The following is a 27721-nucleotide window of genomic DNA, read 5'->3' as shown; positions in this document are numbered from 1 at the left end:
TGTTAAGTCCATTTTAGCCTTTTCTTTTTCATTTGCCCCTGTTAGATATGGCTTTTCCCTGGAAACTCTACCTTTAAAGTCAAGAAGTTGTCTTTGTTATACATTTAATATCAAGTATGAACATTTAATCACAATGACATTCAATGCTGCTTGAAATGTATTCCACAGTGGTGAATACAATCAATTTCTATCAAAAGTGTATGTATAGGTTGATCACAAGAACTAACAGAAAGGTTTCATTCATTCAGAATGTCACTAATGTAACTAAAACACTGGGAAAAATTTTACACATTATCACACATTCTGGAAAATAAACAGTTTATTTCAGTGCTTGTGCAAAGATCGATAAAATGAACACTTATAGGAACATGTGCAAGAAATGTGCAAAAGTAGGTTTATATTTGAGAAAGAATATGAAATAGCCACACAGTATAAGATGTATTATCTTGTGTTAGCCTTTCACTGATTGTGGCATATTCTCTCCATTCCTCTGACAATCAAAACATTTAGAAAAGAAAAACAACATTGCATTCTTTAAAAATCAAATCATTTGAAATGGGTGTTCCTCTTGTTTTAATAATACAAGTTATTACAGCTTACACACCCAGCTGTTAAACAGACAAATTTAGTCAAGCTTAAATCTTAATGTAGCCGACCCTTAATAGCAGTTTTGATTATTACAAAAATACAATAATACGTATATAGTAAAGAAAAGAAATCATGACACCTTTCTCTGTTGACTTTCCCTGTTTTTTTCTTGCGTGAACCCTGACATGGAGACTAATACCCTGGGGAGTTATGGGAGCAGGGCCTGGGTTGGGTTGTCATTCTCTCCCTCACACTGTGGTTCAGCCGGGGTCTCTGCCTCTGCCTCTCTTTGCCCCTCGCCCCTGATCACCTCATACCCACTGCCAATCAGAGGCATAGTTATTCTCCTCTTCCTCCTCACAACAACCACACCTACAACTAGCAGGGCAACCAGCGCAAGAACACCAACAACAACACCAAACTTTTCCCCTCCAGACATCGCAGAGTTGTTCATCTCATTTGATACCTTTTGAATCTCATCTGCGTCGGCCAGTTTCCACATCTTTGTGTCTCCAACTCGTATCCAGGCCTTGTCCCCCTCAGTCATAACAGCCACAGTGTTGGTGGCCACCATGTAGGTGACCGGAGTGAGGGTGAAAGGAGGAAGGTGAATGGGCAGCAACTGCCCGCCAGTGAAAATACCTGACTGGACGCAGTAGAGCACTTGACACCCGTCGCTTATGGCAGCCAGGTGCTGGCTAAATTTTGGCGGACAGCGAGAGTGGCCTTTCATGAGCGGATTGCCAGACTTGCAGCTGAAGAATCCCCCAAAAGGCACTGCAAATCGAGTGCTTGCCTCATAGTCATTACTCAGGCACACCATCAGTCCGTTGGCAAGCAGTTTTAGAGAGAGGAAGTTGGGAGGGCAGCTTTTAGATTTGGTTAAAGGGTTCAGTAGCGATGGGCCATAGAGCCCCCCAAATAGATAGCCAGAATACTGTTGTGTTACTGTGTTTGCAGAGCACCAGTAAGTATCAACTTTGGCACGTCTGACATAGTACGCATCACCACACACCTTTTTGCAGCAAGTGAAAAACAACCAACAGCTATGGCAGTGCCTATGGCATTCATAGTGATTATATCCCTCCTCCACCTCCTGAGATTGTAAGAAGGTAGGTGTGAAGGGCTCACGACAGGTGTAATCACCAGTGTCTGGGTTTTTCTGAGCTTGTGCATCACAAATCGGACCTGCATCTTGTGTGAGCTGGGTGCACTGCTGGTAGACACCACCAAAGCTCAGGTTAGTTGCCGCGCCCTCACAGCTACCATCATCTACATTTGCCTGAAAATTGAAATTCTGAGAGTCCTGCTGTACACACCCTGGCCGCGTATTGATGTTGTAGTAGCGATCTATAGCTTTATGCACAGATATGGCCAGTTTACGCACGGTTGGTTCGGGAAGGTCAGGAAACGCCGCCTTGGAAAGAAAGTAATGCAGCGGCATTCCTGCACGATCTATAGCTACCAGGTTGTTGAGGGTGCTTTCCTGCCATTTTTGCAAAGTTATGCCAGGGTAGAACAAAGTCCCACCATGGCTCTGAGTCAGGGAGTACGTCACGTTTCCCTCATAACTGCGAGTTTCTGACGTTTCATAAGAGTCCTTGCTGCCAATGTTAAAACTAACTTTATTGAAAAAGTTAAATCCGGCAGAAGCCGTCACTGTAGACTTAGAAGAGTCACTGTCGGCAACATAAGATGCCCTGAGATAGTCCTCTTGCACCAAAGTGGCACCGGCTTCAAGGGTGGTTATCACGTGAGTGCCGTAGTCAAGGACTAGCCTCTCTGACAGGTAAGCTGCTTGCCTAGTTTGATTGTTTTCGATAGCATCGGCAATTTCCTCAGCCTGGTGGGCGAATCGGGAATCCAGAGTAAAGTCTGGATACGTCTTCACCGTGTAGATATGGTTCCGCACCTAGAAAGAGTTGAATATAAGGGTGTTCAATTTGTGGTTTGGTTAAGACAATCTTGTTGTGATATGCGCGTGTTTGTGCTGCGCTGCAACATATAGGAAAGTTCCAATTGAACGAAAGCCTGTATTTTGCATATATTCTACCATCATGTGATGTTTAAACCGATAAACCGAACAATGATTCAAAAGAACAATGTGCCAATTTCTGATATCTGGATTTTGGAGTGCCTGTGCATCACAAATAGGACCACAGGTGCACACACACACACATATATGCATCTCCCATTGAGTTGTACGATAGCACACCTACCTGTACACGGGCAGTAACAGCAGTCTCTCGGACCTGATGAGTCTTCATTCTTTGATTCTCTGAGGAGTATTTTGCGTTGAGGACGGAGAAGAAAGAAGCATCTGCGTTGATTGAGTGAGAGGTGGTACTGTGTTGGTCGAGCCACGAAGAGATCATATCCGAATTGGTCTCCACCCCGCTCACCTTCTGTGGGATAACGAACACTTCATCAGGTATGAGATAGACTCCATCCTCTGTGGTTTGGCATTGGGAATAACTGAAGTTCATCACTCTTCCCATGTCCAAATTACGGAGGTTATCCCAGCCACCACCGGGCAACACCTCTAGAGCAGGGATTGTTGTGGTTTGACGGCAGTCGCGTAAACCATTGCTTTGGCGGGAGAGTGGATGAGCACTAATAAAACTGAGAGATACGATAAGGCACAGTTGTAGTCGGAGAGCCATGATGTCCTGTAACCACAACCCTCTAAGTTGGTGCAAGGTATAAATACGTCCGTGCTTCCCACACGTCACAAGACAATGGCACGTAGTCATTTCGGTCTCGTGTCTTATTTTTTAGTTTCACATCATGAAATGATCTATGCGCCTATCAATCGCTTCCGCTTTAAGGACTTCTAGTTTTCTAGTTGTTCTTGATTGTGCTGTTATTTTCTGTCACACTTCTGAGCTCAAAAGGCTTAGTCCACTGCATTTTTTTTTACTTCATTTAATAATTTCACTGCATTTCTTACTTCCAGTAACTATAGGGCCTATGCATGTGACAGTAAACTTCCTTGTATCCTTGTATCCTTGTATAAGCGTCACAACTTTAGAACTTTGTCATCATTCCAAAGATAACCTGATGATACAATGCTGTCACATCCATAGACATATAATAAACCAGTCAATGGTCACATCACATTCACCACATCATAGCTGCTAGTTGCAGACCCTTCTTCAGGGCGACGAATTCCATTTGCATTAGTGAAATACACAATGCAGAAATCCACAATGTCTTTACCCACAATTGTCATTTCAGATATCCACTAGTCTACTTGATTGTTCATTGGGCAAATTACGTTACATTTGCCATACATGATATTTTCAGATTCAGGGCTTTGTAACATTCAATCAAGAAAAAACTCGCACACCATTATTTGTCGTTGAAAAAATAAATAAATTAAGTGTTTAATCCATCAAGCTAAAGCTACAAACGTGTTGATCCTCAGACCTTCTTCAGTGCGTGCAGATTCAGGGTTTGCCATAGTGGACGTTGAAGATTCCATTTTGGACAGGGGCGGATTGGCATTGGGAAGTTCCCTCTTGGGGAAGTAAACGTTTTTGACGTTAAAACTTTTGAAAGTGAAAACTCTTGAAAGTCAGGCACACAGAGACATGGTCAGGTGGCACGCAAATGATCTGAAAATGTAAAAAACTACTTTAATTGTATAGCCTCTGTAGTGCTCTCAAAATTAACGTGATGGCATAATGACAATCAAAAACCGCATTAAAATGTTCTACTCGCAAGAATAGGCTAATTCTCTTTCAGTAGCCTACTGCACCATGAATCATTTTCAAACTTAAATGAAGATATAAGTAGAAAAAAGGCCATAAAGTAGCCTATTTTAAGGCAGAATAAAAACTCAGACAGCCATCCTGGACAGACATCAAGAACCTTGATCAGCGAGGGACAGGAGTAACCAGCACATACTTTCCTCTTAATTTGCTGCGTAAACACAGTCAGTTCAGGGTCTCCGATGGGGAATAATGCGCGCTGGCGGCGTTTTGACATGCAATGTGAGGCTTCAGTGCAATACGGCGGGGCTTGAATTTAAACATGTAAACAATTTCATTATGTCTAGACTTTCCGTCAACTCTCTTTCAAAAGACAGTAAGGCTAAGCTATTCAACCGCCGTGTGTGCATTCAGGACCTGATGGGTGTCTAAACGCGGTAACAGTGAAAAACAAACGCTCCACCGTGCAACTTTTAACGAGTGCCCGAAGTGAGCTATTTATGTTTGTGTAAGCTATTCATGTTTGGCTTGCTAGAATCAGATATGGTTGGTTTGTGTTGAGATCGCAGCAGGTTAGAATGAAGATCGGATGAAGTAATGGTAGGCGTGAAAGCCGAAAATATTTTAGATGCCCCAGGCACACGCCAGAGTCCTGCACGGGCGCGATTTTGTAAATCCGTACCCGCCCGACCCGCCATGCTTAAAACCGCGCCCGTTTTCCATTTTCCGACTACAGGGTTAATTAAATTCAGCATGCACCCAAGCCGAGCCGCATAAAATAGAACCGACACCCGACCCGCACCCGAATTAAAATCAGTCTATCACATCAGACACGTTTAAGACCAAGTTCAACTTCAGCTGAAGTAAACAGGCCTAGCCTACATGATAAAAATGTAAGCAACCCCAATACAACACTCCTCACTTCACACTTTACACACTTCACACACATCACTAAACGTAATACAGTTAACAGAGTTAAGTCAACAGCAGTGTCCAGGTAGTATAGCCTACATTAAATAAATGATTCGGTCATTGTGTGCAAATCAAGCCGTTATAGTTTCCGCAATTACCTAAACTACATAAACAATTGCATGTGGCTACATACACCGGCTTATGCATTAGCCTGTTGAACTTTATACTATACGCATACGACGTGGGACTGTCCATTTTTCTTTGAGGGCAAGATTGAATGCCCATGCATATCCAGCAGGAGAAATCGTGCCCGCTTGCAGCGCTGGATACAGGGATCTCGCAATCAGAGAAATATTAGGAAATATACGACCATGCTCTCTCCACCATGATAAAACGTCAAAAGAGTTATGTGTTTTATAATCAATTTAAGCAGCCACTTGTCACTTCTTCCTGATGACTGCACAGGCAGATCGCGCACTCTGACTCTGTCCGTCGCTACGCCACTGTGTCATACACTTATAGACAACAGGTGGCAGCATTTCTTGAATTGAGCGCAAAACTGCACATTCAGACAGCAGGTTTTGTAGATTTCTCTCATCCAGCATGAAAACTAAACCCTATCATAAAGAAATTGGTAGGACGAAATTGGCACTGACTTTTGAGACAGCCAGCAAAGTCTTGATAGCGAAAGCACCAAGAGTTCTAAAGAGCTCGGTTTAGGTAGGCCTACAACCTTCAAGTTCAACTGTCCTACAGATGTGCTCTGATCATACCAGTTACTGTCTGTGGTAGAATAAATAAATAGCATAAATAAATACATAAATAAATAAATAAATAAATAAATAAATAAGTAAATAAATAAAGTTAAAGTGCATGCCAACTGTTACTGGTCAGGTTTCTGAAATTTCAGGCAACATATTGTAATGGTGAATCATGTGTATTTGGTGTGGGTTTTTAGAAATAAAATGTCTGTGTGTAAATGATAAAAGAGTAGGCCTAAAGTGACTTTTATTTTGGACCACATTTTACACATCTTCAGCCCGACTTTTTTGTCCGCTGTTTGAAATGGTGTTTGCACATTACGTCACTCTAAATGGCGCTGTCCAAGGTGCTTTACCGTCAATGTTGGGGCTGCACATCTTCAAATGAATAGTAAAGGTAAGTAAAACAAATAGAATCGGTTTATGTTTATGCAGATACACATTAATGTAAATGGAAGATAAAAACACACGTCATGCCTACAGGCAGTGTTGTGCCCCTCCCCAGAACCTCAAGACTCAGCTTTTACATTTTAGCCTACGTCACCAAGGGCAACGTTTTTTTACTAGCGCTGTCTAAACGACTGTAATCCAACCCAAACCCAATCCAATCCATGGTCGTTTGCTGGGAAGCGCCTTAATAGAGTACCTCTTTAGGCTAAGCATGCACGCAGGGAAGATATGTGTGTGTGCGTATGAACAATTTTGTTAAAACACATTTGTTGTAGGCATATTTTAGCTGCAAAATCGGTGGCTTGGCTTGCTACAAGTTATAAATGTCATAGCCTACCGTCGAGTGAAACTGAAAAGGCGCGCGTGGGTTCATCTGTGTTTTTGTTTTGGGCGTAGAGGTGCTGAAAGACCTGAATGCTCTGTATCGCACTTATACAGGTTTTGGCGTGATATGATTAATTTGAGCGGGACAAAACAGGAGGGAAATTAACAGCGCGAACATTAATTTGCGCCATGCGAATATTAGATTATCCTCTCTGCTACCATTGTAACCAAATGAGCAGTGTAGGGGGTGTCCTATATCGCCACAGTATTATTCTATCATATAAAGAAACGTAGGGATAAGCAATGTGGATCGGATCGTATGTTGTCTCGAAAATTAATTTTAGTTTTTAGAATGTGCAATCACACAGACAGATTTATCTGGACAGAGACTAAACATATCTGAATCTATTTGATGGAAACAGCTTTTTTATGAACATGTGACTAGCACAGTATTACGCCCAGCAGGATGAAAATGCTGATGTTAATCTTATGAGCTTAATCTATTTTACTGTAAAGGTAAAGTCATAGGCCTACTTTAACTTACCAGATTTAATGCATAAACGTCTAAAGAGTTAATATAATTATTGCAGGACTTTTAACTGTGTGTTGCATTACCTCTTTAGTCCAAAACAAACAAACAAAATAATCAAGAATTTCTGAAATTAATCATTTTATTTTACAAGCAATCTTCAAAGTTAAATGTGCACCTGAACTTTGCAAATAGCCTAATGCATATGTTAAAAAGGTATAAAAGCAAGCAGCAAGTCCAGACATTGAAAATTTGAAGCAAGGTCTGCAAAATGTATTTGCAGCTTTGGACAAAATATTATATGACCCTCTGCGCTAGTTGTAAAGAGAGTCCAGGTAGACACCGCATTCACTTCTTAGCTGCAGCCCGTTTGGATTTCCCTTTGGACACTCTGCGCTTAGGCTTAGCCTTTCGGGGACTTTTCGGCTTTTTGGCTGCCGCTGGTCTCTTAGCCTTCTTCGGACTCTTTGACCTCCTCTTGCGCTTCTTTGGCGTGCCTGCTGCTTTAGTTGCTGTCGTCCGTTTAGCCTTCTTGGCCTTTTTGGCCTTCTTGGCCGTTGGCTTCTTGGCTTTCTTTACAGTCTTTTTCTTAATCACCAGTTTCTTGCCAATCTTGAAAGACCCGGAGGCCCCAGTGCCTTTTTTCTGAAGCAGACTTCCGTTGGTCACCAAGCGTCTCACTGCAAGCCTGATGCGCGCGTTGTTCTTCACAACATCATAGCCACCGGTTGCAAGACCCTTCTTCAGAGCGACGAGAGAAACACCACTGCGTTCTTTAGATGCAGCCACCACCTTGAGGATACGGTCGGACACAGTGGGTCCGGTTTTCTTAGGCTTTGTGGACCTTTTCTTTGCTGGTTTGGCTGCCGGAGCAGCGGCTGGAGCCGGAGGCACTCCTGACATGGTTGGTCAAGTGACAAGTTCTAGAGGAGGACACAGAATGAGTGGGTGGGAGCGCAACCTCACCAAAAATAAAGACAATGAGAACCTTGGAGACTCAAGTGCCCTGCCGCAGCGCGCCTCTTTTAATATAAAATGTAAGCTGTGTTTTTTTACTCAATTAAACATTTTCTTGTTGTGTGTAGAAAGCTCAAATATGACAAATAATGGGATCAACTGTATGCGCAAAGAATGCACCATGCTGTCGATGTCTTTGAAATAATGAAAACAACCTTGTTTGTTCATAAACTGTAAAAATGTGTCAGAAACGTTGATCTTGCATGGTCCACTTGTAGCCGATTTGGTTATTTTCAGTTCAATTTTACAATATAATATAAAGAGGAAAAAGCAGCTGTGTTCTCCGTTCATGTCTCTTAAACACAGTTTATAGTTTCTGCAAAGAAAACAAGCTGTTTTAAAATAATAATAACAACTATTATTTGTCTTTAAAACCCCTAAGAAGCACACCTTCTGATTATGCTCTAACGCCTGAATTTAAAACATAAACAATTATATATTTTAATGTGTTATAAACAAACAACGCAACCGTTAAACCTTTCCAAAGACTATTCAATTTTTTCGATTTATTGGTTTTGTAAACATAGACTAGGTCTTCTATGTTCCTCAGCACTAACTTGGTACAAAGCGGGAATCTTCATGGGTGGGTGCCAAAATAGACACCAAATTTACCGCGCCTTAAAATACTTGGATTGGTGAGGCTATTGAACAGGTCACAGCCTAGGATAAAAGTATTAACACATGATGTTGTTGTTTTTTTTATTGAACAACGACTTATTGCCAGCGAATTAATGTAGGTTATGTGTAGAGTTGAAATAACCCATTTATTTTCTTTTCTGCTTTTGTTTCAGTGTTTTCCCTTTCTTTTTAAAAATAACGAGTCTGTCTCCCTATTCACTCGTCTTGATAAAAGGAGGGGAAATACGTAATTTTAAATATAGGCCTAGAACTATTGGGGTCGACGACATGATTCTTTCTGTTTGATGACCAAATTGCGGGCTCGTGCAACCTCCAGCGGCAATTGACACGATGACCGTCTTATCTTTAGCACCAGATAGGCTTTCCTTAGGCGTCCCAAAATGACCTTATAATACACATTTGAGTCCAAGAGAATAATCTTTTTAACTTGGTGGTTTTATGATCTGTAATGTTTCCCTGTTTAAAATAAGACTTTCACACCTGTTAAAACATTCACCATGTGCTAATAAGTTAGTAAGGTGAGTGGCTGCATAATTGATGGAGATATATTTTTCTTATAGAGTATACTGTGCCGCGCCCTCTTCTGATGTTGATTTCCTTGCTCAATGTGACACAAAAGGGGGCATGAAAAAGGGCCATATGCTGTAACCTATAGGTAGGCCTACTGTTCATTTTAATGTAGTAGTTGAACAAAAGTAAATGATTCAAAGAACATTTATTTTCTGTGAAATTAAATAGTATTCCCATACATACTGTATATATTGTACTTAAATGTGTATTCCCATTTTAAAGTTAAAGTTATCTTACCATTTGTTCATAGAAATGGCACTGTGCACTAAGATGTCCATAAAGGCATCTGTTTTACAGAGGTGTTAATAAGGCACAATTCCATTCTAAAAGGTTTCACTGTTATTGCATAAGAAATGTCCCCACCACCTGATGTTACCACTGCCATATCTCACAGTTGGGATGGTGTTTCTTGAGGTATTGTCAGTGTAGCTGTACACCGCATATAACGCTTCGAGAGCTTGCCATAAAGCTTGATATCGCATATGATGTCACATAATCGAGAAATAACCCATATCATAAGCAACCTACACACAATAATATGTCTTTTAATACCAGTTTTATGGAAAGCTCTTAAGATTGTGGACACCTATACTGGCACCCCAATTCCAGCCGCAGAAGTATGTAGATTTTCTAGGGTGGTGACTGGACTTGTTGGTACCCCAAACCAGCCAATATTTTCCTCAGAAGTTTGGCTCAGTTGACAACCTTTCCTTCAAAGTGGGTGGTGTGATCCAATGTATACTTTCTTCTGATGTGCTCACTCTGGATTGGGCTATTGCAATGTCCTTTATACTGGAATTAACAAATCATCTCTTGCAAGATTACAGTCGCTAGATTGCTTACCGGGGAAAGGAAACAAGAGCACATTACTCCAGTACTGGCGGCTTTGCACTGGCTTCCTGTTAAATATGGAATCGGGCAGCCGTGGCCTAGGGCTTCGGACTTGAAACCGAAGGGTTGCTGGTTCAATCAGAATCACAATCAGCTTTATTAGCCAGGTTTGCGTAAACAAACAAGGAATTTGACTCTGGTTAATCTTTGCTCTCAAGTACAACACTCACTTAATACACTTAACATAAGAATAAAGAATAAAAAACATAAAATAATACAAAGCAGAACAGTAAGAATGGAATGAAAAGCAGTAGAATATGGCTATGTATAAGTATAATTACAGTATGTACATTTGCAATAAATAGAACATTATGGGTGGGATAGGGCAGTGCAAGTTGTCCCTGTGAAGGTTGCCATGGTCGCGGACACCTCAACAGGCAAGATACAATATACAGTGGAAAGGAATAGTGCAATTTAAGAACAGACTGAGATTTAAGATATAAATATAGTGCAAGGCAGTTCAGTGCAATGATAATGTATTAATAACGTGAGGTAGATAGGCAGAACAGTGTTGATAGACTTGGTTCACTGTTGGGGCGGGGGGGGGGCTATATCTGGGCGTTCAACAGAGTGACTGCTTGGGGGAAGAAGCTGTCTTTGTATCGGCTGGTTTTGGCAAACAGTGCTCTGTATCGTCTACCAGAGGGAAGGAGGTTGAACAGTTTGTGATCAGGATGTGAGTGGTCTGCAAAGATTTTTGGTGCCCTTTTCCTGACCCTGGACCGGTACAGGTCCTGGATGGAGGGAAGGTCAGCTCCAATGATGCTCTCTGCAGCCCTAATTGTCCGTTGCAGTCTGGCCCTGTCCCGTTTGGGGGCTGACCCCAAACCAGACCGTGATAGAGGTGCAGATGACAGACTGAATGACGGCTGAGTAGAAAGTGGTCAGCAGCTCCTTAAGCAGATTAAACTTCCTAAGATGTCTCAGGAAGTATGTATAACCTCTGCTGGGCCTTTTTCTGTATAGAGTCAATGTGGGGAGACCATTTTAGGTCCTGTAAAAATGGTTGATCCCAGGAACCTATAAAGGAATCCACTGTGGACACTGTGTCGTTCTGAATGGCGGGGGGGGGGGGGCTTCTCCTACAATTCATTGTCATCTCCGCAGTCTTAGCAGACTCATCACCATCCTGGATCAAACCGATGACAGTGGTGTCATCTGCGAACTTCAGGAGTTTTACAGACAGGCTCTTTGAGGTACACAGAAATATGACCGTACTTCCAGTATCCATGCACCGCACCTCTGGAACAGTTTACCACAACACCTCAAATCAGCATCATTTGCGACTGTTTTTAAATCTGTAAAAACCCATCTCTTCAGACTTGCTTTTAACAGCCATTGAGCCTCTGGACTTTGGATTGATGCTACTTATATTTTGTCTGTATGTTTATCTGTCTGTACTTTTTGTTTTTGTTTTATGTCTGGAGGTGTCAGCTGTAATTGGTGCTGGAATCATCGTCTTTTTTTTTTTTTTTACTGTGAAGCACTTTGGAAAGTAATGTGCTATACAAATTAAAATTACTTACTTACTTACTCACTCACTCAGATATTTCCTTGAGTCCCACGAAAGAATTTGAATCACCTTGTCTCTTTTGTCATACCGGTATTCTCCTTTGTTATTTCACAACCTGCTTGGTAACCTTTAGACAGGGGGATTTTCAGTGCCAGAAAGAAATTTCTACTTTAACATATACAATCAGTTATGGTCAACTAAATCACACCTCAAAGTAAAAGCAGATTTCTACAAAGTAATGTTAATTCATAAAAAATATATAATGTGAAATAAGCGCTTGCCTAAGTATTCACCCCTCTTAAAGCGACTAACCTAAATCAACAGCGGTCCAGCCAATTGGTGCTAGTAGTTTCACAATTAGTGAAATAGAGATTGCCTGAGTGCACTGAATGTATATAGTAGTAATATAAAGACGCCTGTGTCTGGAAGGTCCAGTCACTGGTCAATCAGTATACCTGACTACAGTTCCTCCATGAAGACATACAGTAATACCAAAGATCCTTGATTACTTAAGTTGTTTAAAGTGGTATTACCAGAGAGGGTTAAAGCGCTTTAACCCTCTGGTAATACCACTTTAAGCAACTCAGAGAAAAGGTTATTGATAAGCATAGGTGAGGGGATGGATACAAAAAAATGAAGTCACTGAACATCCCCTGGAGTAATGTAAGAAATCAAATATGGCAAATGTGTATATCTGCCTAGAGCAGGCCATCACCACAAACTGAGTGACCGTTCAGGAAGAATATCTTGGGGGAGGCCACCAAGGCATCTATGACCATTCTGAAGGAGTTAAAAGCTTTAGTAGCTGAGATGGGAGAAACTCTGTATACAAGTACTATTGCCCGAGTTCTTCAACAGTCAAAACTTGATGGGCTAGTGGAAAAGCTCATATTAAATCTCGACTAAAGTTCACCCAAAGACGTGAGAGACTCCAAAGTCAAATGGAAGAATGTTCTTTGATCTGATGGGACCAAAATTGAGCTTTCTGGCCATCAGACGAAGAAAAATGGAGTAGAATTGCAATATCCAGATGTGAAAGCCTAACTGAGACCTATCCACACAGACTCTGCTGCTCTGATGCTTTAATTGCAGCCAAAGGTGCATCTACTAACTGCTGACTTGAAGGGAGTGAATATTTATGCAATTGCTTATTTTGCATTATATATTTTTAATTAATTAACATTCCTTTGTAGAAATCTGCTTTCACCTTGACATCAAATTAAATCGATGAAGACTCTATTTATAAAAGCAGTAAAGGATATAAAAAGAATACTTTTTATAAGCACTGTAAACAGTCTGTTAGTTTTCAGTATGCCCACAAACCTTTTCCCTCTCACTTTGTCAGTAAGAGATTGCATGAGGGTAAGATGGTATATGGATGTACTCCATACCAGAAGAGCTAGGATCTAAGAGTTAAACAGTAACTGTTTAGTAAGATGAAACTTGCCAGTTTCACATTTGGTTATCATTATCCAGATTTACCCTCTGAAATCATACTGGGTAAATAAAGCAGTGCTACCACTGGCTTAAATTCTAGGCAGTGTGTGTACTGTTTAAATAAGAAGATTTGAATTTGCTTTGGCCCATGGTTAGAGCACTAATGTTATAGGAACTACAAGCTGTTGAATTGATACAGCTTGAACTAATGCACCTCTGATGAGAGTGGCGAAGTGGCTATTGGACTGGTGTTGATCTGTGACTGGGTATCGTGTGATTAGCGCAGCAGTGTATCAGAGTGCCTTGCAAAATGGCCAAGCAGGAGGGGATAGATAATGGACAGCAGGGAGGCCAACAGTGACACCTGGGGGCTAGCAGAGGGAACAGGGAGCATGTACACTTCTAAAGATAAGGCAGGAGAGGACTAACATGTTTTCCTCCGGTACAGACTATGATTTTGGCCAAAGGTTGTTGATATACAGTCAATCAAATTGCACTTTTCCCTCCTTGACTATGAAGCAACTTTGTTGTTGTTTTCTCCCCCATTTACAGGACATGAACACCAGGGTTTTTTTTTGTGTTTTTTTTTTTTTGCATACACACAGTTAGAGAACTGTGATGAGTTATTCACTGAACTGGACAGAAAGTTGAGGACAGAAATTAGAATGGCATACCTTTAAGAGCTTGTGTGCTTATAACAGCTGGAGCTGTAACCTGCAGTTCTTTCATTAAAGATTTCCACAGTTGCTTTTGTTGAAGAGACAATAAAACAAAGATGAAACAACCTAAAGCCTGTTTGAGATATTAGTGTTGCATGTAGTTGCCCGGGGACAGCCTTGGTGGTTAAGCCCAAAGTCACAGCTGCATTATTTATAGCCCAGTTATTTTTCATACGGAAATAGTAGGTCAAGCAGGGAGGAAGTGAAGATAAAGAGCGACATGTCACATGCTTTTCTCTGTTTACTGAAAAGAAAATAGTGAAACTGGTCATACAAGTTCCTCAGCCTGACATTTTGAAAGTATAATGATGTTTAAATGACTGGTCAGAGCATTACTTTGGAATATTCTATGGCCTTATTGGAATCTGATTGAAACAGAAATTATATAATGTGTGTGTGTGTGTGTGTGTGTGTGTGTGTGTGTGTGTGTGTGTGTGTGAAAGGAAAAGGCCTATATTAATCTGAATAAGATTCAGATTAGATCAGATATATAGTCTATAGGCTATGGCACATGTGTGGCAGAACTACAAAGTGTTGTGAAATCAAATAGAATTTGCTTACTATAAAAAAAAACACAAATAATATAACATGAAAAGGGGGCAGTCCAACACTGTGGCCTGATGTTGGAGTTAGGCAATTAATTGTGATACCAAATAAAAATTGTGTGGCCAAGTAGAGCTTACCAATACCATGGAGGATCGTCAGGATAAAGTCAAAACAATAACATAGGCCTACTACATTTTTCATGAGCTTAAACGTTTTACCATTTCACAAACATTATGCTGGCTTTACATTAAATAGTCCATGGTATTTTTAGGTAGGCTATTATTGTTTTTATATATAGACCTACTGCTCAAAAAAATTAAGGGAACACTTACAGTTTTCCACAATTGTTAAAACACATTTTTTGAAACCTTCCAACCTTTTCTGCATTCTCAAACTACATTCACAGAATGTCTGACAGTTCTTACAAAATAAAACATTCGCCTCAAAAGTTTTACTTGTGCTCAGAACCAAACAGTGTCAGAGTACTGATCCAGTGTATGATTGAAGTGTTGCCTTAATTTTTTTGAGCAGTATATATACGTATATGTCTTCTTTTTGCATGTAGCAGTAGCCATGTGATAGGCCTACTTCATTGTCATAAAATGAGCGTAAAGTAAAGTTACATTGTGATTCCACGAGTTTGGGGCTTGTGATTTACGCAACCTCGCCTGAGCATGTGACTAGTCGTTTCCAGTAAGGCAACACCATCGACTGCAGTGAGCGCATGCATAGTGGTTCAGTACACAAGAGAGAGAGCACTGTTCTTCAAACTGTAAACGTCTATCGCCAGATCAAAGATGGACTGTGGAATCTTCACATCTAAAACTGTGCTGCTGTTCATCAGCCTTATATTTTGGGTAAGCCTATATTTATAAATTGAAGTTGAATGTGTAAGTATTTAAAGGCAGGCGAATTCGCTCAACTGAAATGTAATGAAAAACGCACTGACTGTTTGAGTAGCCAAGTCAGCAACAAGCGACTCCATGGAAGCATTGTTGATACTTTGATCAATTTGAGTACCTTCAGAAGAAGTAGACTAGCCTACTGTTTTTACCGGTTCAGTAATGGTCAGTGGATAGTAGCCTTGCTTGAAGCCGCCGTCGTCGTGTTTGAAGACCCTTATTAGGAAGAAATACTTTGAATATCGCTGTGGTTTGTTTGGCCCAGTGTTAGTTCCGTTTTTAAGTTGGTGGCCTATTTCATTTAAATTGAGTATATTACCATCGTTTCATTTGTTCTTGTCTTTAACATTTTATGTCTGTTATGTCTATTAACAGAGATGGTTTGCAGATTTGTGATGTAGGATACGTTTGGTTTTGTATTTCCGCTGCTTTATCGTGATAGGTTTTCTTTTCTTTTCTTCAGGCTACTCTTTAACAGGTTACTTTGTCCAAAACTTACGGAAACTGTTACACAATGTTTCACATACCCCTGGTTTCAACTAGGCACCTAATTTAATCTGATCCTCGCCTCCTATGAAAACATGTTTACAGTTATTTCGAGAAAAATCTCTCTTCCCCACTCTCTCTTCTCCTCGTTTCTTCGCATGACTGGGTTTCTTTGTTTTTCCATATATTTTTATTAAAATAGGCTAACAACAGTTTGAACCTTCAGTGTGCCATGAATCATGAAGTATGACGGAGTTAGGCCAACCTATTTTGTTTACTGGACTCCTTAAGGTGTAGGCCTAATCTTTTGAATCTCCCGAGGCTGGGAAATGGAAATCCCTTTTAAACCTTTTCCACAGAGAATATGCAGCACACAGTGAACGAAGAACTAATAGCCTAATGTCAACTAGTGAGTTGTTGTTGATACATCCTGTTGTATGTTTACATCACTGCCTCTCAGGTTTCTTGATAGTACCTCCCAGAGAGCTACTAATCATGTTAGATCTCCATTAGTGGGTGCACTGAAGACCACTTTGGGAAAGTTTTAGTTTTTTTTTTGGACATTTCTAAATGTGAAAATGAAACAGAGAATAAGAAAGATGCACATGGACTTCCTAAAAGTATGTGTCCATTCCTCTCTTATTGAGGTGAGACAGCGATGAACCACATTTCCCACCATCTGCTGTCTGACTTTTTCTTTAACATCAGAGTTGCGGGATCCGAGTTCTTAGAAGGATTAAGGGGATAGTATCCTGAGGTCCCATGACGGCAGTCTGATTGTAAGAACAGTCGGTCATGTGCTGTGGAGGGGTGAGTGAGTGGGTGACTCATGTGATCGGGAACGACCCTCAAACCTCAGAAACGGCCCTCTTTTTTTAGTGTAACACTTCCTCTGTTGCTTTGTCTGTGTGTCATGAGAGCATATTTCCTTGCAACATGTGAGTCATCTTCTGGCTTTTTACGCACAATGCACATTAGTGTTAATTTTGTCACCTATTTTTTATTTAGTCTTAGTCTTAGTCTTGTGACGAAATGTCCTTTTAAGTCTTTGTCGTATTTAGTCATTCAAATATCATTTTTGTTAGTCAAGTTTTAGTCAACTAAAAGTCTCGTCATTTATAGTCTAGTTTTAGTCAAAAGAAAACTAAAGCTATCTTAGTCTCAGTCAGTTTTAGTCAAAACGTTTTAGTCTTTTTTATAACAAATTATTTCTGATTACCATTTCAGTCAAATAGTGTTTCACACATCTCAATTTTCTAACAATATTGTGTGTCCACAGGGCTACTCGACTGTTATAATTACTCATTCTGATTTTTTTTTCAGTCAGTACATGCACAGGTAAGTCGAGCTACAGTTATAGCTCGGCTGGGATTTGGCCATAGACAGTAAAAGATTTGACTGGACCACTGTCATGATCTTCATAGACCAGTGTTTCACAAAGTGTGGTCGGGGACCACTGGTGGTCCATAAGCTATCCCAAGTGGTCCATGAGCAGGCGTGGTAAAATATAATATAGATGAGTTGTTTGCAATATTGAACCAACTGTTCTACAACACTGTCTATGTCAGATATGCCAGTTTAAATCATATTAATCCTCTGACACAATTAAACAAAGTGCAAAGACAATAAGCAAGGTGGTTCAGTGAGTATTGTGTAGGCTAATATACTGCTAGGTCTATTTTTTTTTTTTTTTTAGCTAGGTGGTCCGTGTGTTTCTTTTTATTGATTAGTTAAGTGGTCCTTCATCTGAAAAAAAGTTTGAGAAACACTGTCTTGGACCCAAGTATGAATGTTTTACTCCGCCCACGCTAGATGGCGATATCGTCAAAGCAACACAAACTCTCAATCTTAGCTAACTTGCTAGCTTGAACTTTCCATATTAGCTTACTTGCTAGCAAACTTTGCATCATCTGTGTAACTAGTTAAATAGTTGACATTACTTGCTGAAATTTTTTTCGTATGGACATTCTGGGGATGTTAATTTGTATATGTATGAGAGAAGCTTCAACTTCTGGGTATGTAGCATTGTGGCATAAAGCCTAACTCCTAAATCTCCGGTGTTCTTGTTCCATGTAGTTTCCTGCTGCAGCCACAGGGTTGCAGCAACAGCAAATAGACTAGCCTACAGGAAAGCTGCTGCGCATGAACCATGAACTCATTCGAATATTTTGAAAAGGTAACAGCTATTCTGTCTTCTCATTTGGTAGACGAAAATGGAAGAGAAATTTTATCTTAGTTTTTATTTCATGCAAAACATTTTAGTCTCGTCTTTTTTAAGTCAACAATAATGCATCTTAAGATAGTCTTAGTCAGTGTTTCAGGACATTAGTGCAGTCTCGTCATCGTCTCGTCTTAGTCATGTAAAAAAAGGTTGTTGACGAACATTTTTCCTCTCGTCTCATCTGACGAAATTAACACTAATGCACATGTGATCAGGGCGAGAGTTGATCATAGAGTTAGAGCCAGATTTTTTACTTCTGATTGAGGTTAATATTAAGTCACCCCATGCAGTATACTTTGCCAGTGGTTTGGAGGAGAAAAATTCAGGCCGAATAGGCCTTCAATTCCCCAAGAACAACTCAGACACCACATTGGAAAATGTATTATAATCAGTTTAGAAAACTATACTGTGTGTATTGTGCCTTGTTAAACTAGAAGTAACACATTGAGTAAGCACAAGAAAGCAAACATTTCCTTATTTGGGCTGATGACCCCTACTCTCCATTCATGGATAAGGAAGAATCTTTATTGATTTATGATCTCACTGCTCTACATGTTTATGTGGAAGTGCTTTTCACTCAACTGGAGGAGGAGTCACATTTGGTGACCATGAAGGCCATGCTTTACAGTTTTTCCTTCCTCAGGTGAAGGCTATGCATGCATAGTTAGAGCCATCTGGTTTAGAATAACAGGATGAGCATGTCACACCTCAGCATGAAACAGAAGCAAACGGTTACCTGACTACTCAAACCTATTGTTTAATAAACAGGAAAATGGAACTGATAGAACCTGAGAAGGCAATATAAAATGAAAGCATACAATACATTTTTGGCGTGGGGTGTTTTCTCAGTTTGTTCCAGTGGCTCAACAGGTTGTCCATCATGTCTGAAAGTAAAATAAGCTGGATCTAGTGTCTATTAAACTGTGCGTGTTTATTATTTTTCTTTCTTCCAGGCTGCAGGAGCGGCGTTGGCCTTTGTAGGAGCATCTGTCATCAAAAGTGTCGATAATTTTGAGAACTTCCTGGCCGACAAGTACACCCTCATTCCTGCGGTCATCATCATCTGTGTGGCTGTTCTGATGTTTATAATTGGGATTGTGGGATGTTGTTCCACTTTAAGTGAGTCAAAGCTCGGGTTAGGCTTTGTAAGTAGGGATTTTGTTCTCTTTCAAACTATATTTATTACCCCAAATATTTGTTACCCTAATATTATGGGTTGTCTGTAGACATTGACCATTGTGGCTTTTCTGACCCCAGTTCCTGATCTGCATACTGATCATCTTCGCAGCAGAAGTGGCTGCTTTAGTCTGCGGTTTCATCTACATGGGAAGGGTAAGTGAGCAGAGCATCGCTTTTGCAGTAGAGCTTTTCACACCTGTGGTCAGACAATGCATGAAAGCAGAAGAATAAACAACACTTTTATAGTCAGCCACCAGAGAATTTACAGATGGTTTGTTGAAATTTGAGTGCAGTCTTTAAATCTTAACACAAAAATTAACCCTAACTTTCACCATAAATTGTTGTTAACAAAAAGTGTGAACAAAAAGTTCAAAATCTGAGCACCTCAACACTCAAAGTTAAGAGTGACACAGAACTTAGTTCAATCTGCCTGTTGAGAATTGTGTGACTGCTCATTTTGTGGGTGGCATTTGACAGATAAATGGAAGCCTAGAGAAATCGATGACCACTGTGTTTGAGAAATATGATGGACAGAATCCAGAGAGTCGGACCGTGGACCTTCTGCAGTCTCAGGTGAGACATATTGCTTGGATCTGTTGACTTGTATGAAGTTGTGTCAGTACTTTAATATGTTGGTGATTTTGCACTGCAACATACGGTAGTAGTTTAAACATGAAGTGCATCAGAAGGGTCCTGAAATATTCCTTTTCATCTGAAGACACGGTCATTTAGCATAAAATCTGTCTGCATTGTCTGCACTGTACATTTACTGAACAATTAGACACATCAATGAACAACTGACACATTAAATGAATAACTCTCCAAATGTTCCACACTTCACCCTCCAGCTTCAGTGCTGCGGTGTCAGCAACTACACTGACTGGACCAGCATGCCCTGGTACAGCTCTCACAACAACACCGTGCCCCTGTCCTGCTGCAAGAACACCACCACCTGTACCGGAAGACCAGACCAGCCAGATCAGCTCAATACTCAGGTAGGAATGGCTCCCAAGAAGTTTCAAGAGTGCTTGGTCATGTTTGTTAAATCTTATACACAGCTGTGGCCAGTCAGAGCTTTGAGCGTGAGGAATCAGACACTTGCCATAGTACACTGCTCAAAAAAAATTAAGGGAACACTTACAGTTTTCCACAATTGTTAAAACACATTTTTTGAAACCTTCCACCCTTTTCTCCATTCTCAAACTACATTCACAGAATGTCTGACAGTTCTTGCAAAATAAAACACTCGCCTCAAAGATTTTACTTGTGCTCAGAACCAAACAGTGTCGGAGTACCGATCCAGTGTATGATTGAAGTGTTCCCTACATTTTTTTGAGCAGTATATATGCTGTCCATAAGTATCTTCTGTATGTTATTTTATTCCATTGATAAAGACTTGTGCAATTTCTTGGGCTGTCAAAATAACTGATTAATTTAGATTAATTAATTTGAGAAAACATAACTGATTAAAAAAATTAGTGCAGATTAATCGATTCCGTATGACCTTTGACCCCGAGCCGTTCTAGTCAGTAAAAATTAGACTGTAAAATGAAGGAGAGAAGAAAATATGCTGCCTAGATCATTGATTGGAACATTTACTTTAAAAAAATGGCCTGAAAATGTCTGCAGCAAGGAATTTGCATATCACCGGAGTTCATCAACTCTATAGTCTTATAATCAACTCTATATTTAGGGGCAGCTGTGGCCTACTTGTTAGAACTCTGGACTTGTAACCGGAGGGTTGCCGGTTCGAGCCCTGACCAGTGGGCCACGGCTGAAGTGCCCTTGAGCAAGGCACCTAACCCCTCACTGCTCCTCGAGCGCCACTGTTGATGCAGGCAGCTCACTGGGATTAGTGTGTGCTTCACCTCACTGTGTGTACACTGTGTGCTGCGTGTGTTTCACTAATTCACGGATTGGGTTAAATGCAGAGACCAAATTTCCCTCACAGGATCAAAATGCAGTATATACTTATACTTATACTTAGTCGCACATCAATGCAAAGAAATAAGTGTTGACATTGAGGGGAGTGTTTATTCATTTTCATTGTGTCCCCTAGGTTATATCTGTGGCCTGAAATGCCTTGTATGTGAAAAAAAAAAATGACTCCCGAAGCACATTTGAATTTATTTCCTCAGCATATTAGTTCATATCATAGATTATTATGGCAATTATTTGAACAGTGAAAATAATAATAAAAGAGTTTTTTAACTTTAATGTCACTAATGTTGATTATTCAATGATTCATTTGAATTTAAATATTTAAAATACTTTCACAGCAAAAATTATATATGCGATTAATTTAGATTAATTAATCACAGAGTATGTAATTAATTAGATTAATTTTTTTAATCGATTGACAGCCCTAGTCATTTCACATGTTTTCATATTGTTGTCATAAGAGTAAAAGATATAGCTCCCTATTTCTTTTAGTGAGCTTTAAGAGAAGGACACCTGATGTTGACCCTTAACCACACTGACACTGAGACATCAGATTCCACATTTACCACAAAAGACTTAGAGATTAGCCTCACCCTTTCCTTTTGTTCACTGAACTGCCATTTGCCTTCTTGTGAAATCACTATTCTTCATGTCCTGCTGACTTAGTCATGGATGATATGTCTGTGCAGGGATGTGAAATCCAGCTGGAGAAGTTCCTCCAGAGTGTGTCCGGTTACGCCTTGCTGGTCATCTTGGGTTTTGCCATCGTCAAGGTACCTCTTTCTGGGCCTCTCGACTCTTCTTTTGTGCCCTTCGAAATGTGAAATGTATTTGGTCAGTATACAAGGTCTGTTTGTGGTTCATACTTAATACTTAATACGCTGGTTTGTCTGCACACCTTCACAGTTCTTTGGGATTATCAGTGTCTGTGTGATCACATGCCGAAGCCGCAGAAATGACTACGAGCAGTTCTACGCATGACCTCAACAGAGAAGCTTCTGAAGATCCCAACCACTGACGAGGGAAGGCTCTCCTACTGACACACACACACACACACACACACACACACACACACACACACACACACACACACACACACACACACACCACCTTATTGAAGAAACCTTTGGTCTTTGAAACGGTTTGTTGTTTTATTGCACTGGGTTATAAATGTCTTTATACAGAGCGCATCACATGACATCACATAGGTCTGATACGTAGCTCCATAGCATTTTCATGTCACAATGCTGACCGTTGGATTCCAAAAATACTCTGCTACTTACAGTGAGTTCCTGTAAATAACTGATGGACTTATTATGTACCCTATTTATCTATCTGTCTGGCCCGAGAGGAAAGGTGACTAGTTGTCCATGTATCCATGAATTTTAGATTAGTGTTTGAGTTGTAGTTCACAAAAGGAGGGCTGGTGTTGGGTCACCTGAAAGCATATTTTGCCCATGACTTGGTTTGGCATATTATCAGTTCGGTTTTGCCCTTTAGTTGATACCCAGTTGGAAATAGATTGCGGGCCAAATACATTCACTTTACTTTAACCATATGGTTAGGAAACTTGGATGACATCGGGAAAATGTTTGGTGTGGAGTGGGGGCCTTTTTGTAATGCCAGTCCTGCATATTTCAAGTATGTTTGTTCAATATCTAACATTACAGACACAGATATGGTTTGGTAGCCTTATCACGTTATACTTCCTTGTAGCCAGCCACCAATTCTCAGAAAATGTATTCTGCAGTTTTAGATATCTCTCGCAGTCAACGACTGGGACAGTTTTTGGATACTTTCCAAAAAGGTTGTGAAATAGCATGTTTCCCAAGCATAACACTCCCAATCATAATGTCTTGTCCAAAAAAGGTCATTGAAATCAAATGCAAAAATATATATATTTTCATATTGAAGAACTCCACACAGAAAAGGTCGTAATTAATGTGTGTGGATATTTTATTAATGTTCTTGCAATAATGATTTTTAAATGTACTTTAAGGTTAGATTTTAATACTGTCAGTCTGAATGTCACTGAAATTATTTTCTAAATAAAATCAAACTGTTTTATGACCTTATAATGCACTTCATGTTGCACCTCATCTTCTTTATGTCTTTGTTTGACTGCTATAGAAAACCATGCAGAAGACACCAAACCTCCGACAGGTTTGGAAGTTATGACAGGCTCTGTTCACAAGGGGGCAGCACAAACATGTTTTTGCCAGAGCCGTATACTGGTTTTTGCTGTACGGCTCTGGTTTTTGCCATTAAGATTGGCAGATTTCTTAGTACTTTATTTTGTCATAGATAAAGTGAATTTGGTTTTGCAGGAATGGGCAAAAATACATCAATTTATTTTCAAATAAAATATAAAATATCCTAATTTTAAGTCTATCAAAATAAACTACAAAATACAGTAGCCATGATCATGTATCAAAATAAAATAGTGTATTTTTGTATTTGTATTTTGAAAATACTAAAAATACTCTTTTAAACGGAACATGAAATCACTTTGCTAGTCTTCCACATCTGTCTATTTAATCGATTCCTTCTTCAGCACACTGATTCTGTTAAGTGGACCGTGTTTAAGAGCAACAGCTTTTCTTTGCTTACTGAACCTATTGAGAGCCACAGAATGTGGGCTTAAAGCAACCCAATGCAGTTCTATTACCTTAAAATAACGACTTCAAACCAATGGTACACTGACATATAATATAGGGAATGAAGTCTCTGACATTGTCAATGCATGCCGAGAATGATATTGCACTGTGTAAAGCTGTTGATCAGGGGGTGTGTGTGTGTGAGTTACCACATTACTCATCTTGCACTGGATCATCTTCCTCAATCTCCATATTCTGATCACAACAAGTCTGGGCAAATTACTAAGTCAGCACCAGTCAGAGGCGACATTCATTGCTTTGCACTTTTATGATGTCATCACCAAAATTATTTGGCAATATTTATAAACTACAAAAATACACCTATAAAGTGTTTTGATACAAAATACAAAGCCATTTTCTTCAACCCAATAAAATACAAATGACAAAATGCTATTTTGTATTTGAAATACGTATTATAAATACTGCCCACCCCTGGGTGTAGCTACATTTACCAACGACAGTACCAGATTGCAACAGCTCTCTAACAGCTTTTTTATAATGCAATAGCAGGCCTTACAAATTAATCTAGATGCCCACATTAAGGAATTGTGATAAATGTTGAGTTGAATGAATGAGTTGAAGGCCACTACTGTATGTGGATAGGTATTTCCTTTAATACAATAGGTCTGCAATGGGTGACCATTTGATGTCAGACAGAGCAGAAAAATCAAAGAGGTTTCCACACTCGGCACCTTCTTCTGGTATTCATAGTCATATGCAATGAGTTTGTAGTCTGGAAATCTAGAAAGATTAAGGGTCTGGCCATGACTAATGTCCCAACTCGAGGGGTGGCACCAAGCATGCATTTGAAAATCTCACTGTACGCAATTGGATAACACCACGACCAATGTTTACTGACTGATTCCGGACTTCGACATAATTGGATACGACCAATGTTTACTGACTGATTCCGGACTTCGATGTTGCAGTGCTGTCGTCATCTGTTTAGCTTGCCTCTGGCCCGCCTGTATCAGATACACCGATGTGATTGGTGCCCCACGATACAAGGGACTAAGTAATGTGCATCATTACTCATTGCCAGAGTGACTCGCTGAGCAAATTCCAAATGTGTTCCCGCGACTACTCCGGATTTCCAGGATAATGAGTTTGTAACATAATGTATCTCAGTGACTGAGTATAAAAACCTAACCGCTTTCGTCCTGGAGCGGCTAGGCACTCAAGGAACCAGTGGAAGGTTGTAGGTACATGGAACATTCCTAACCTTCCTGTTGTGTTCCTGGTCAAATTGGACGGATTTACGATTTCGGAATACAGAATAAATGTTGATCATTTTCAACATTTTGGGTGTTTACTTAACTGTTGTACACCTGTGGTGTTTCCGGTCAAATCGACTGGCCATTAGAAATGAATGAGTGAGACCATGGTAAGTAACAATTGAGCTCCTTGTGTAGGCCTACATTCACACACACACACAAACACACCCTCACTCCCCCTCTTTGTTTCAATGAGAGCCCCCACAGGAAGCTTTCCCCAGTAGAATCTTTACCCCACAGAGTTGTATGAGCTCAGGTCAATGAGGCTGGCAGGTCATAAATAGTAAATGGAACTTCAAAACTTTGAATTTTTTCAAAATGACATCTTGAATATACATTATTATTTTCTTCAAGGGAGTGCCAACTGAGGTCATGTGCGCATACACAAAGGTGCATACCATATTTATAGCCAAGTTTTAGGTAGCTGGCACTATGGAAAATCTTCATATTGCAGGCAAAACATTATGAACACTAAATATTGATTTGTTGCTAGGAAATTAGTTTGTAAGGGGGGGGGGGTTATCAGTTGACAAATATGTTTGCACACCACTTAGTTCTCCCCAAACTGTGGGTCAGTGGAGTGTCAATGATCACAATGTGGTCAAAATCTCCAGGCACACTCAGGTGTGAGAAAACACTGCAGGTTTATTCACGATACCGGGAGCACTGGCAACAGCACGTTCCAGTAACCCTACTCAAAGTTCTCTAGGGTGAGGCCCCATCTTATACACGTTAGTTACATTGTGTTAATACAAATCACATGAGTACAGTGTTCTTTTCCAAAACTCCTCATATATGTAGAAATACAACAATACATGTACACTTCTTGGACATAGCATGTGATCCATACGTAAGTCATGTGGCTACTCCAAGTAAGTAAGATAATTGGTCAATACAATACATATACATCCTTTAGCATTTTCTTGCCATAGTCCATTTCCTGTCAGGATATTCCTAATATTATTGCCTCAAGCAGAATACCCTTAACTCGTGACAGAAGGGTCGCATGATCTTTATTAGAAAGTCATGACATGGAGAGAGCAAATGACAGACAAAGCAAAGTTAATGCACAGTATTGAATGTATAGAAAAGAATACACATAATATATGAAAATGTATTATTAATCACCTTTGTAATAAGATTTGTTTAGTAATCCAAAATTTCTCCCACAACACTTTGGTGGCAAACTATAGCCCCTGTGCTTAATGAGATCTATTATGTACAAATTCATGAACACATGCGGTGATATGTTTATATGTTTTATTTTAAACAATAATGTCTAATAATACTGTGTTTCTCCTTTCCATGTGCCATTCTATCTTATGCTATTGAGGGTTTAACAAAGTACAACCATAACTATAATCATATTAACATAAATCTATGCATTGGTAGAAGAGTGGCAAAAGTGGCAAATATTCAAAAAATTGGTTGTGTATGTAAACATCTGCATGTGCATGTGCTTTCTGGGTATGCCTTTGTGTAGCTATATTACCATGGTTCCATGTGTTCATGTAATGCACACGGAGAAGCCTAAAGCCTATCTAGTTAAAATAAAAAAGTGTCATAGCTTAGTCTAGGGTGCAATTGTTGTGGTTTGAATATTGTTTGCATGATCACATAAGATAGACGATTCGCATACAGAAAGTGATGGCTCAACAGGGGATTATTATGCAAGTCATGTCAGTGTTTTTCCTGTAACCAGGTTTCTTCACTGAGATTATCTCACCTCTGCAGTCCATTTCTCTGTGAGTTATGTAACCATTTAGCATATAATTTTCCAGTTTGTGACAGGGCGCCTTCAAAATAGCTGTGCTAAACATGCGCCCTCCACTTTAGACCAGGTTTTTCTTGGTCAGTGGCATCTATTTTTTTCATTGACACACCTGTGTGAGCGCATTTGTCATTTGACAACTTGAGCGCTTGGTGGAAAAATCCTCACTCATCAGAGTTAAAAGTGACAATGACCAGCACAAATGTGCAATGGCAGAGCGCCCCATTCTCCATAATACTTTCATCGTCTACCAATATACAGGCCAGTGGCTACAAATTGTGTTTCTACCTATTTAAAAATAACTTATTCACTGAATTCATTTTAAACCATGCTCTTCTTTTTTGCACTGGAGATCCCCTCAAGTGCCCAATGTGCTGCCATTTCCTTTTTCATTTCTAAAATATGGTTAATAATAAATGGCCATACATAAAGAGTTTATTAATAAAAAAAAAATGTTATTTCATATTGACATTCAATTTTAAAAGGTAATATATTCTTCCCCACAAGAGCAATACATTTTGCTAACTGCTGCATTACACACACACACACACACACACACACACACACAATGTTATCTATCTATCTATCTATCTATCTATCTATCCATCTATCTATCTATTTATCTATCTCTCCGTCTGTCTGTCTATCAAGCTATCTGTCTGTCTGTCTTTGTCTTCGTGC

General features: G+C 39.9%; 3 protein-coding genes across 3 annotated transcripts; 1 reads left to right on the top strand and 2 right to left on the bottom strand.

Annotated features, from left to right (window-relative positions):
- Positions 1-301: 301 nt before the first annotated feature.
- mpeg1.1 (macrophage expressed 1, tandem duplicate 1) lies at positions 302-3279 on the bottom strand. The gene is made up of 2 exons (XM_048243500.1): positions 2808-3279; positions 302-2500 (listed from the first exon to the last, which is right to left on the bottom strand). Exons 1-2 carry the CDS (start codon positions 3249-3251, stop codon positions 797-799), a joined length of 2148 nt encoding a protein of 715 aa, XP_048099457.1. The 5' UTR covers positions 3252-3279; the 3' UTR covers positions 302-796.
- A 4122-nt stretch (positions 3280-7401) lies between these two features.
- Positions 7402-8280, bottom strand: LOC125294774 (histone H1-like). The gene has a single exon (XM_048243770.1). It carries the CDS (start codon positions 8178-8180, stop codon positions 7626-7628), a length of 555 nt encoding a protein of 184 aa, XP_048099727.1. The 5' UTR covers positions 8181-8280; the 3' UTR covers positions 7402-7625.
- Positions 8281-15304: 7024 nt separating this feature from the next.
- On the top strand, positions 15305-23420 carry tspan36 (tetraspanin 36). Its single transcript, XM_048243769.1, has 7 exons — positions 15305-15466; positions 19172-19363; positions 19476-19550; positions 19875-19970; positions 20246-20392; positions 22028-22111; positions 22245-23420. Exons 1-7 carry the CDS (start codon positions 15407-15409, stop codon positions 22317-22319), a joined length of 729 nt encoding a protein of 242 aa, XP_048099726.1. The 5' UTR covers positions 15305-15406; the 3' UTR covers positions 22320-23420.
- Positions 23421-27721: the final 4301 nt, after the last annotated feature.

The sequence above is a fragment of the Alosa alosa genome, chromosome 5 (genome assembly GCF_017589495.1).
Source record: "Alosa alosa isolate M-15738 ecotype Scorff River chromosome 5, AALO_Geno_1.1, whole genome shotgun sequence".
In the NCBI taxonomy this organism is placed as follows: Eukaryota; Metazoa; Chordata; class Actinopteri; order Clupeiformes; family Clupeidae; genus Alosa; species Alosa alosa.
This window is presented reverse-complemented; position numbering and strand designations above follow the sequence as displayed.